At 41.1% G+C, this 12,646-nt stretch overlaps 1 protein-coding gene across 3 annotated transcripts in view; it reads right to left on the bottom strand.

The window, feature by feature from the left end:
• Positions 1 to 98: 98 nt before the first annotated feature.
• znf362b (zinc finger protein 362b) overlaps positions 99 to 12,646 on the bottom strand; it is a 15,450-nt gene continuing 2,902 nt past the window's right edge. The window contains exons 3-9 of one of the 3 annotated variants that reach the window (XM_058409597.1): positions 12,493 to 12,646; positions 12,189 to 12,293; positions 9,302 to 9,623; positions 8,768 to 8,992; positions 8,053 to 8,131; positions 7,550 to 7,708; positions 99 to 5,124 (exon numbers count right to left, since the gene is read on the bottom strand). The exon at positions 12,493 to 12,646 is cut by the window's right edge and continues 93 nt beyond it. In XM_058409597.1, the coding sequence (XP_058265580.1) occupies positions 5,008 to 5,124; positions 7,550 to 7,708; positions 8,053 to 8,131; positions 8,768 to 8,992; positions 9,302 to 9,623; positions 12,189 to 12,293; positions 12,493 to 12,646 (1,161 nt within the window). In that variant the 3' untranslated portion in view covers positions 99 to 5,007. The remainder of the gene's footprint in view (positions 5,125 to 7,549; positions 7,709 to 8,052; positions 8,132 to 8,767; positions 8,993 to 9,301; positions 9,624 to 12,188; positions 12,294 to 12,492) is intronic. The other 2 variants (XM_058409598.1, XM_058409599.1) reach the window with 2 other exon arrangements.

The following is a 12,646-nucleotide window of genomic DNA, read 5'->3' as shown; positions in this document are numbered from 1 at the left end:
ACAGAACAACATGTTCAGGTAAAATTCATAAACCAATTATTAACCAGCAGTTCACACGGTTAGATGTAAAGTCAATAAAGAACCAAAAATGACCTACTTTTTAATTTTGCTCTAAAACACCAAACTGAGAGTTTCACCTGTGAGCACAAGTGTAATGTCATTTTTATTTGATGGTCAGTGCAAAGAACATGAATATACATACACTATATTGCCAAACGTTTTGGGACACCCCTCCAAATCACTGAGTTCAGGTGGTGTTTTTCAGGGGTTGGGCTCGGCCCCTTAGTTCCAGTGAAAGGAACTCTTAATGCTTCAGCTTCATACATTTTGGACAATTTCATGCTCTTTGTGGGAACAGTTTGGGGATGACCCCTTCCTGTTCCAACATGACTGCACACCAGTGACCAAAGCAAGGTCCATAAAGACATGGATGAGTGAGTTTGGTGTGGAGGAACTTGACTGGCCTGCACAGAGTCCTGACCTCAACCCCATAGAACACCTTTGGGATGAATTAGAGTGGAGACTGTGAGCCAGACCTTCTCGTCCAACATCAGTGCCTGACCTCACAAATGTGCTTCTAGAGGAATGGTCAAAAATTCCCATAAACACACTCCTAAACCTTGTGGAAAGCCTTCCCAGAAGAGTTGAAGCTGTTATAGCTGCAAAGGGCGGGACAACTCCATATTACATTCATGTGCATGTAAAGGCAGACGTCCCAAAACTTTTGGTAATATAGAGTACTCATGCTTCACATGCAAACATTCCACAGCGCACTCTTAATCGTGTTTCACCTGAATGATTGAACACAAAAACATTATTTTATCATTGTAATCAGGTGTTTCCGTATCTCTGTGCTAGAAGCACGAAGTTTCATAGAAATTATGTTTGAAGATTTGAAGTCAGAATTTGTAAAAGGTTTACGTTTAAGGTTTTTTTTTTTTACTTTCATTATTTAACATTAACAAACCATCCACTTCCACATATAATTAGACATTAAATGTATAAAGAGTTCCTGGTCACTGTCGTCTGATCGATTTTAAAATTTCTATCATGAATTTGTAAAGATTTCTGCTTTGTGACATTGTCCATTATTAAAAGCACTTTACAAATAAAATAAAACTGAATAATTATTACTTTCTTAACATTCAAGATATTTATTAATATTCCTGTTGCCAAAATTCACCTTGTTTATTTCATTCATGATGAGAGGAAGTGCATATAATCTGGTTTAGATGAAAATGTTTAGAGATGTCGTGAAGCATGTTGCTGAAGTCCGTCTTCAGGTAGAAACACACTTTTCAGCTTCAGTTCATTAAGTGTTTACGCCGTGGCCCTGAGTTTCCTTCCTGCTAAACTGCTTCATACAGGCTCTGAATATTTGATTTATTTCAGTCATTTTTAAGAAATGTATGTGTTCATTACTGCGTGTTGTTCATTCATGCAGATATACAAGGCTTGGTCAGATCATTTACTGTGTTCAATAACGTTAAAGTTAAATATTACTTTTTTTTTTTTTAAATTTCCTTTGCACTTTTAAAAATAAATTAGAAACTTTGTTCTTAACTCTTTGAATGATCAAATTAAAGAAAATGTTTAAGAATTTATGTGAACAGGAATATAACAGTCGGAGTTTATTAAACAAGATCGATACAAAGTCTTCTTCACATGGATATTTTCTAAATGAAATCTTGCTGTATTGTCTGTGCATATTGAATTAAATCCTGGAGACCACAATGCAAGACAAATGAAATGTAATATTTTCCAGACATATATAACAATGTCATATATTTGTTAACAGTTAATAACAATTACTGTCAGAGAAGTCCATGCGGAAACATAAAAAAGGCTTAACACTGAATACTGAAAACGTCAACATGGGGGCGAGGGAAGAAATACAACCATCGAGGTGAATATTCAAGATACAAATAAATGGAAAAAAAAAAAAAGAAAAGAAAAGAATGGATATTAAAAACAATCAGTACTTACAGAGATAATCATCAATAACTGGAAATACAGATGGAAAAAAAAAAACAAGTACACTAGCTAAAGCTCGTCATTTGCACTATTAATGATGAATACATGGTATATTTTATAATAAATGTACACGTCTCGTTGATATAAAGAGATTTCTGAAAGTGGACAACTGGCTAAAGTAATGTGGAGACTATTAAAGCCCCAGCTTAGGATGTACTGTTTCAGAGCGAAATAAAACAGGACTAACTCGTGTGCAGTGAGAACAAAACAAAACAAGAAATAAATCCACCGTCGCTTTCCGCCAGTCTGTTCTGAGAAACGTGAAAACGGTCAGAACGTACTGACCTGACCGGGGCTCTGATATGTAAACATGCTGGAGTTCAGCTTCTACTGAGGCTTTAGACACAATGAGAACATTCCTGTTAGGCCACAGACACCGACACGGGACCAAGCCGACACTCGGGCCTCTTTACATGGAGGACTGGTTAGCTGTATAAACTGTTTCTGTTCCAGAGATAATCTCACAGTAAGAAACCCATCACAACATTACTCTGCTGAGATTCTCTTACAAATTGTCTTAATGCAGCTTTAAAGAAATCAGAAAACTGAATCAGTCTACTTACGAGTTTGTTTGTTTGTTTGTTTGTTTGACTGAATGCTAATTTGTCGACTCGGTAAAACCGAAGGAGTCGTCATTCACACCGGCGTCGTTTTGGCCGATCGGAACGTCCAAAACAACGGACTGTAAAATCTATACACATTTAAAACTGTAACAAAAAACAAGAACACCAAAACTAAAGAAGGAAATAAAAACACAAACATTAACATACTGATTTAAGAAAGAAAAAAAACTTTCTGGCAGTCGTTTACGTTCTCAAAGGAAACAGAATGAAGCTTAACAAGTGACTGGTTCGACTGAAACGCCTGGAAGTGAAGCGGCTGCAGTGTCTGACACACCGCTTCACTGAATTAACAACAGAAAAAAACAAAGCTCATTTTATTTTACTGAATTAATTTAAAGATGTACACAAATTAATTCATGTACCTTTTTTTAAATCACCTTCATGTACAGTCTGTCTGGCCCACATTCACGGGGTTTACTAAAAAAAAAAATACTACTACTGAATACTAAAGATTGTACTTTCCTCTAATCAGACAGTACTGATACTGGATTAAAGCCAGGATGAACTTCCACTTCCCTCTCGCCTATAAAGTTAGCTGAAAAGCTTAATGTCTATTTTATTTATTTAATACTGAGGGAAACTGTGCTAAATACTCAGAACTAAAACTGAGAAACACACTGGTCATAGCTGGTCAGTGGGGAATACACCGTGTGTAAAGGTCATCTCTCTTACAGAGAATTTAAACTGTAATCTTATATATATGTGATAGTTTAGAGCGTAGGCAGTAACGCTTGTCCAGAGGTTTTACTTAACTCTCCTGGGAGCTGGTACACATCTCAAGCGAGGCTTTTTAAATGTCCTTCTACATTCTTATTCATACTTCATATCATCTGAACGACTCCCTTCCAGCACCATTACTGCTTTTTAAAGAAGCAAGCTTTTTTCTGATTGAAAGACCGCTGACGGCTAAATGACCATTTATTTTTGAGCACATTACAACACGCCCTCACAAAGAGCCACGAGAGCAGATCTTTTGAAATTAGACAAAATGTCTAAAGCTTTTACAGGTGGATCTTCACATATCTGGCTTTTTTTTCTCTCTACAGTTTTAGTGATCAGTTCTAGAAAGTTCAGCTCTGGGCTGCTGCTTCGTTGTCCTGAAATTCCCGATGATGACCATCCCATTAAAGGACCCGTGACTAGCTGCAGCAGCTCAGTCGTTCGTGAAGGTGCTTCTACAGTATCACTGATTATTCATTTTTACAGGGAAGAAGAAAATGCTTGGCAGAGATGATGAGACACCCCCGACTCGCACCGTGACCATACGGCCGTCCATTTAATGGACAGTGTAAAGTTGAGTGATGAAGTGCTTTTCCTCACAACATTAGAATTGGAATAAAAGGACAGGACAGGGAAATCTAACTGATCTCCATGACATTGCACAACAACAACAAAAGAAGACACATGGTACATCTGTGATGTAATTCATATAAGAGATTATTTTAGAGAGCATCTGGACATACTGATGCTCTTTGTACATTTTCTATAGATCCTCCATAGAAAAATGCCTTTAAGAGATTGTATAAAAATAAAAGGAACTCTTACCACCTTGGTGCAGACCTACTAACAATTTAGTTGATGATGTGAGGGGAAATGCTTACCTAAAGTGTGTATGTAATAAAGCAAGGTAAAAACTGAACACACCAACACCGTGCACACACACATCAATCCCATTTCAGGTCAGCTCATGCCTGCCAAGGTCACACACACACACACACACACACACACACACACACCACAATATCTGATCAAGAAATGATTAATGTGTTACTTGTCATTTTATCCCAATATCTGATAGATGTTTAAAGATGAAGAAGGAGCATAAAGTGGAGGCGTTGTCATAGCCACGCTAACACTAAACACATGACCCTGTAAAACCTGATGGTGTCGTAAGGAAAAAGAGACAGAAACTGACCAACAAAACAGCAGTAACACTAAAGGACTGTTAGCCCCAAAACAAGGCCTCATGTCCTGTCTGAAAATTCAAACATTTCAACCCCAAAGACTGGAAAAGTGCTTAAAGCTTATCTTTGGATGCTTCCTAACACACCCTCAGAAACGTAATATGAGGAGAACAAACGAATGGAAACCGCTCTGGTGTTCTGTTTTTGGAATGCATGTCGGTGAGACCGGTGTCCGAGGCGGACCGGCGGCAGAACGCCGGGGTGTGGAGATGGCAGCCAGTCGAGCCGCTACACTAATTTTCACTAAACAGCTAAATAAAGCAAAGAGTATGGCAGACACGGTGTCCTTTTGAGGACCGCAGTACTGTCTATTCCTTTCTCTAAACAGAAGGGCAGTCTGGCACACAGAATAAGATAAGGAGGTAAAGAGAAGAGCGAAGGAAAGCTCAGATGAGAGAGACACGTATGGGGATACTGGGAGATTCTGTTCTCTGTGGAGAGTGATGGCTAACCAGATGCTCCACCACTGTGTGTTTGGACATGTGCTTCATAAGGTAGGTCTCCTAAAGAAAGAGAGAGAGAGAGAGAGAGAGAGAGAGAGAGAGAGAGAGAGAGAGAGAGAGAGAGAGAACAGGAAAGGTTAGTTGCCTATTTAGATCAAAACATGCTACACTTGCTGAAGGAGCTTTAACAGCGTAACTCAATAGTGATGCCTTACATTTCTTCAACACAAGCACAGCATTTTATTAACCCTGAATGTAGTTCATCTGCCTCTGAGAGCAGGGTTTGGTGAGGCATGTGCTCCGGGTTTACACCATATTCTACATCATTGGCCTGCTTGACATTCTCAGAGGTTCACAAAGGTCTGAGACAATAGCAATGTTTCCATTGAGTTTTAATGAAAATGCATTAAAACCTGTTCATGAGCCTTCTTTCTGCAGGAGGCGGGTTTCCATTTTTTTTAATTAGAAATTCTTTATGTTATGTAAGAGGTCACTTCCTGCAGCAGCGTGCCATTACATGGTATTTCACATGCTTACAAGTTTTCCTTTGTCTGTAAAAGGTTCTCCATTAGGAACATTACTAATAGTATTTCACACTGCATTTCACACACATACTTCAGACCTGCTAAAAAACAACAAGACACATCTGCTAAAGGTAAAGAGGAGAATATTTTGCTGATGTAAGGAAAATATCACCAGTAAATGCTGCTGCTGACATAAACCAAAAGTTCAAGAGAAACCTGACCACTGTTGAAAATTCTCAATATGGAAGTTGGTGTAATAAACAAGGACGTTCTGGACTCCTGGTCATCCTTCCAGAACTATTCCATTTAAATCAGTTCAGTTACATTATGAAATTCTATATACAAATTTATATTTCCAGCGTTTAGCAGTCTCCCTTATCCAGAGCGACTTACATTTATCTCATTTATACAACTGAGCAGTTGAGGGTCCAGGGCCTTGCTCACTGATCATTATTTCAACACCTTGACCACTAAGCTACCACACCCCTGCACATTTATCACTAACGCACAAGTCAGGGGTGATGGAAGAAGGGGAAAACTATGATATGATGAAGAAACCTCGAGCTGAAGCAGACTCAGAAGGAACCTCATCGAGGTGACACTGGACTGTGTGATAGTAAATATATAACAGTACAAGTGTAATCCACAGTAAGACTATGGATGCTATGGAGGTGCACAGCAATCCACTATTCCAGAGCTTGAATAGCTTCACCTCCATGGAAAGCTTAGCAGAGCTGGGGATATTCCGTGTGCCTACAATGCACCGTCCATTAGTGTCCATGAGATTTTTAATAAGCAAGAAGCTACCAAACTCCCTTTGTGCTTTCCCTGGGATTTGCAATTAAGCTGCTGCCAGAGATGAATGACTGGATGTGAATTGATGATAGACGTCTGAACTGGGTTATGAAGAAGGTTCATTATCTCTTGCCAGTTTTGATAGCAGCATTGGAACGGTTTCATTGAACCAGAGTTTACAGGATACTTGACTTGTGGAAGAGCGGCTTCATGACTATGATGGACTAGAAATACACTGTGATGCCTCATGGCTTAGCAAACATGCCAGCTGTTTTCCACTCATCTGTCAGTCAAGTGCCCAGCTTTGTACAGAGTGATGCACCAAACCCAGGTGGAAGCAGTCAGGTCTGAGAGCATTCTGAGGAACAAATGCAGATTCAGATCCACCCGCAGGTATGTAGTGGTTTACATCGAACACATCATATTCTTGTACCTGGAGGAGGAAGGACTCTAAAATCTCATGCGGTTCTGTGCACTGTCCCCTCACCTCTTTGATCACAACAGTATAGTCACATAAGCCTTTAATTATTAGCTTACTAAATTTATTACTTCGGAGAAAAATGTTCAAATATTCCCAATGCTCTTCTCTTTCCACTTCCATTCGGGTTTATTTGTTCAGATTTAACACACTCTGTCATATCCTTAGTTAGCTCACAATAGCTAGATAAGGTGTTATTAGTGAGGATCATAAAGATTTGAACCTAAAAATACTGACATACCAGGTCACCGTAGTGTGGAAGCTAGCTGGTTATCATAAAGGACGATTATAAAAATGTGGGACGTGAACAAAATCTTCTCCAGCACCAGGTCAAATCAGCAGTGAAGATTAAGAACATTTATGAACATGGAAAACATCCACTCTGAATTAGCTTATATCAGTTACCTGGATAAGAAAATATAATGTATATATAAATGACCAAGATTTCATGATAAGCGTTCCACATATGGAATCAACTAAAACATTCTCATTTTATCTGAGTGGTTTATTATATTCAGACCAAGACAGAGCTTACTGGCTGCTTTGAGCTACTCTAATCACACAATGATTCAGTAATTATAGTGTACACTAACACTGCATTACACTTAGGTACACTGAGATTTCATGTAAGGTTTTTATCCCATGTTCCTGTTTGTACAGGATGTATGTACGGTCGCAGGTTACTCACTGATGTGTATGCACGGCCACACATGCTGCAGCAGTAGGCTTTAGCGTTTTTCACGGCATGGGCGGACAGGTGGATCTGTAGAGAGGCCGAGTCTGTGTAGGCACGGTAGCAGTTCGGGCACTTGTACGGCTTGTCTTTGTTGTGTTGCCTCTGATGGGACTACGCAATAAAAGAAGCATTAAAACAATGATTCAGCATTCATCCGAACAGGTTCTTTTGGCTCTACAGTATTAAGCGTACCAAGGAAAATATTCAGAAGCACACGTCTCTTTATTTGAGTACATTTTCAGTGGGAAACGTTGGCTGATAAACTGCACAGCCAGATAAAGAGGACAACCTGTAGTTATAACAAGGTACTCAGTACAATGTTCTAAACAAATACTCAGTGGATATATCTCTATTTCCTTTAGGCTTTTATCAAAGCTTCAATATCTATCACTGTCCATTATTCCCTCTTTTCTTACTAATTAACTAACTGTTTTTTTTTGTTTTGTTACACTCACCTGTAAATTGGACAGCTGTGTGAAGGCTTTTTCACATCCAGGGTGACCACACTTATAAGGTCTGTCCCCAGTATGAATCCTATAGAACAACCGAAAAGTCATCTTGATTTCAAATCAACTGGGAAATAAATTCACAGGATCTTTGTGTTTAAGAAGACAGGTGGAATCCTTACCTGACAGAACTGGTGCTAGTGTTAAGCAGATGAGAGACACAGCCAAGTATTAGGGAAGAAATGTGACTACTGTTTGTCCAGGGAACTTATTCTGCCATATTTAGCTTATTATTTTTTCAGAAGGCATATAAGCAGCTTAATCACCAGGTTCATCAGTATTAAAGGGGTTTGGTATCTTTTTTGTAAACGTTCCATTGCAGATAAGAACCTGCCCCCACACCTGCCCTTTGTGGATAAGACTGGACAGAATTCAAAGGAATGTTTTCTTACGAGAGAAACATTCCTTTGTGAGAAGGTGCCTCCTGACAAACAACAGTCCCATTTCATCCCTAATTGGAGAGTTTGTGTCTCTTCCCTGTATGATAACAGCACTATTTCTTTCAGTTAAGGATTTCAGCAGTGTCTTTAGATACTTTTTTATACTTCGTAAAATCTGCACTCTTCTGCATACATTAAACTACATTTGTTCTCAACCCTCATGTACCTTTAGGTACCGCTGGTCATTTGGAGCTAGGTGAAGGGGTTTTATTAACATGACTGACCTGGTATGCTGTTGTAGGTGAGAGAGCTGGCGGAAGGAGTTCTCGCAGTAGGAACAGTGGTAAGGTTTGATGCCTAAGTGAATCCGCAGGTGCTGCGCTAGATATGAAGCATTGGCAAAAGATTTGGAACAGTGAGGACACTTATGTGGTTTGGCCTCCGTGTGGGACTTGGAATGGATCTGCATCTCGGACTTATTTAAGAAGGTGAGTGGACATACTTTACACCTGCAAAAAAAACCCCAAAAAAACTAAAGTCCTACATTTACAGGGAAACACAGCCTTAATGGTGTTTCATATAATAGTCAGAAAAAATACGTCATGGTTATACTGAGAACACAACCACTATATTTGCAAAAAAATTCTGTGGACTAGTTAAATCAATGTTATATCAGTAATCAGGGTTTTCAGTAAAGCATGTTGCTGAAAATATCTATGAGTACTAGACATTTTGTCACTCAGCTACACAAGTTGGTAACATATTACTAAAACATACAGTTGCCAAGTTGAGACCAGACATCCCATTAAAGATCAGACCTGTAAGTTTTCCCCTCTTTGGCGATGGTGACTGACTGGTCAGGGCCCGATGCCAGAATGGGGTAGGGCACTACCAGCAGGGGGCCCGTGTTGTTCTCTGCTTTGATTTTTTTGCGTCCACGTAGGGGTTTGGGTTGAGGCCCCAGCATACCCGCCAAGCCTACGTTCTTTACTTGATCCATGCCGGGAGCACTGGCCAGGCCTGAGATGACATTCAGAGAGGATGCTGCTCCTAGTCGGCTCTGACTGCTGGACGTGGTGGTGGTGGATGTCATGGCTTGTGAAGTGCTTTGACTGTCTGTACGAGAAGTTGGTACCAGTCCTGTATTTGAACAAGTGGAACATATTCAGCAATTTGGTCTTTGAACATGGCAATATCTCACCCCTAGTAGGCTACATAAATACAGAAATAGTTAGGAAAAACTACAAATTCTTAAAGGTCTGTGTGTCTACTTTCATATACGCTATTAACCACCACTGTGGACTGAGACATGACAAAGAAATTCAAGGCTGAACATGGACACCCCCAAATAGGAGGAAATTCCATTTTGGTCTCTGGTAAAAAGAATTAAACAGAATATCAAGAGCAGAATTTAGTATTGCCCCTTTCACAGAGAAATGGAAAAGAAATGGAATGGAAATGGAAAATGGAAAACATCAATATCAGATGGACTCAGCTGTGTACACCCCAAAAAAACTGCACCCAGTTCATTATTTAAGTTTTAAGCTGTCTTTATTTGTCACATATACATTACAGCACAGTGAAATTCTTTCTTTGCATATCTCATCCTTGGGGGTTGGGGTCAGAGCGCAGGGTCAGCCATGATGCAGCGCCCCTGGAGCAGGGTGGGTTGGGGGCTTTTGCTCAAGGGCCCAACAGTGGCAGCCCCCCATGACCCCAAAGTAGGACAAGAGTTAAGATGCGTTTGCGTTCCAAAACTTTTAGACCATGTTTACAGCTGATCAATTTATTCATCTTAGGTCCCAGGATTACAGACAGATTACATCATGTTAAGGTAGAATTTAGTGCAGGGGGATGACCGGAGGCTTATTATTTTGACCACCCATTTGGGAAATCATATAACTTGCTTTGTAAAAATGGTCCAGACAGAGCTGGTGACCGGTGGGAGTGAGATATGCAGACAGAGTGGTCACAGAAACAGACAAGTGACTGCCATCTAGCGGTGAAGCAGTAGGTGAACGGCAATGGGAGATTTGCCTTTAGGAGATGATTTATTACACAAAAGCAATTTTAGGCCATAGACTTTACTGAAAATCTAGGAGTGATGTACTAATACATTGTGTATGTCTCACTTAAGCATGAGAGTACAGACTTTGGGCAGCATGAGGTCGCTGTACCCCAGAGAACAGCTGATGGATGTCCATTAGTGGGGAGGATCTCTCCTCACAGACAGAGTCTTTCGTCTTTTTTGTCAAGCAAGAAGGAAAAAACTAATTATACCTAATAGGATGACTGCTGAAGAACCTGAACTAATTCCCCCAGTTAGTCGACAGGCAGACCTCTTTACCTTGGTGTAAAAGGGAGTGGAATTTGCCAGGACTTGGCCGAGTGGTCAGGCTGCTGGCAAGGGGCTTGTGCCTGCCGGAACCTTGCTGCACTCACCTGGGACCACATATGGTTTAAATGTGCACTCTTTCTTCTTGTCTTTAGGTTTTTACTGCATGAAGGTTACTGCAGGGCCAACAAAAGCCTGACCTGGATGTACAGATAAACCTGTAATGTGCTTTTTCTTAGTACCAGAGAGACAGACCCACAACTGGACCCATGGATTGCTCACTGGCCTGGACAGCCTGGCAGGTGCTGTGTATGATGTGACCATCTCTTTCCAGTTGTCTTCCCATATCCTCTGTAAGGCTTTGTCGGCTTAAATCTCTCTATGTGGCCCGGATGACTGAGGCAGAGGATATTTCCCCAGATTTTCATGGGGAGGGTAGGTTTTAGTGGATCAAGCAGGCTTCCAAGTGAGGGGTTAAGGAGGGTTCAATGCCTGGGCATTTCCTGGACGATGGGCAGACATGGCTTTTACCTCCAGAACAGAAAGGGTGTGCTTCAGGACTACCTAGTGATGATTTGTGTACTTAGCACATGTAGGGAAAACAGACAAGAGCTGCTTCAGAAGACTGCAGTAAGGGCCCGGGATTTTGCTGTCATAATTCCGTCACTTTTGTGGGCACGAGGCAACGGCCTCCAGGTAGGTAGTAGCTTCCACAGTATCCAGTGAACAAAGGTAGACAGGTAGCCTGCCAGTACATTAGGTAAGCAAGTGGCTAGCAAGCTAAGCAAAGCCGTTAGAATTTCTCTGACGACCACACATAAGAAGAAGCCTTTGTTAATGGCACATATACATTACAGTACAGTGGAATTCCTTTCATTACATATCCCAGCTGAGGCAGTTGGGGTCAGAGCAGAGGGGCAGCTATGATACAGCACCCCTGGTTAAGGAGGGTTAAGGGCCTTTGCTCAAGGGCACAACAGTGGCAGCTTGGCAGTTGAACCTGATCCTCCAATCAACAACCCAGAACCTTAACTGCATGAGCCACCACATGGCCTTGAGCCACCATAATGGGGGCTGGTGTGGTCTGCTGTGGATACTCTGAAGGCCACGGTGGAAATGAGGTACATTAACAAGAGGGTAATGTTGAGATTGTGAGAAACAAATGAAAAGGGCGAGAATGTTTTATATGCCTGCAGTAAGGACAAGACTGGACATGTGCTCTTGTCAGGCAAGCCAAATCCAGTGTTACTGAAAGCTTCTACAGAGGACAGGTACAGAGATCCTTTTTATGGGTGGATCTCAAAGTGAAGATGATGAAAGAGATCTAAAGTAAAGAAAACTAGCTTTATAAGTAAAAAGATGGTCCTTACCTGAACGGTGGTTTGCTCTAACAGCCTGATCCACAGCTTGGCGCATGTGCCAGTCTTCCCATAGTCCTTTAGCCTTCACAGCTGACTTGTCATCCATGGTCACTTCTTAATCACCAGAAAGAAAATCATCAACTATTATCACTGCTGGTAACATTTACATCCATGGTAACATTTAGACCCATGCAAAATAACACATACAGCACCAAACTGTCCTGTATTACAGCAACTACAAAAATCACTCTCCTAAATCCACAATCCCACTCTACACTGATGTCCTTAAAGTGCCATACGGCACATTCGGTACCTGGAACAGTGCTGGAGGCTGGCCGGGCGTGCAGGGCGATGTCCGGTTGGCTAGAGTTGTGGGCCTGCAGGCTCTGCACTTGCTGCAGTTTGGGGATTGGCATCATGTGCTGCACGGCGTCCGAGGGCGGTGAGGCCACCAGCAGCGTCTGCTG

The sequence above is a fragment of the Hemibagrus wyckioides genome, linkage group LG15, assembly GCF_019097595.1.
Source record: "Hemibagrus wyckioides isolate EC202008001 linkage group LG15, SWU_Hwy_1.0, whole genome shotgun sequence".
NCBI classification, from domain to species: Eukaryota; Metazoa; Chordata; class Actinopteri; order Siluriformes; family Bagridae; genus Hemibagrus; species Hemibagrus wyckioides.
Note: the sequence above shows the minus strand (reverse complement) of the source record. Positions and strands in the feature narration are given on the sequence as shown.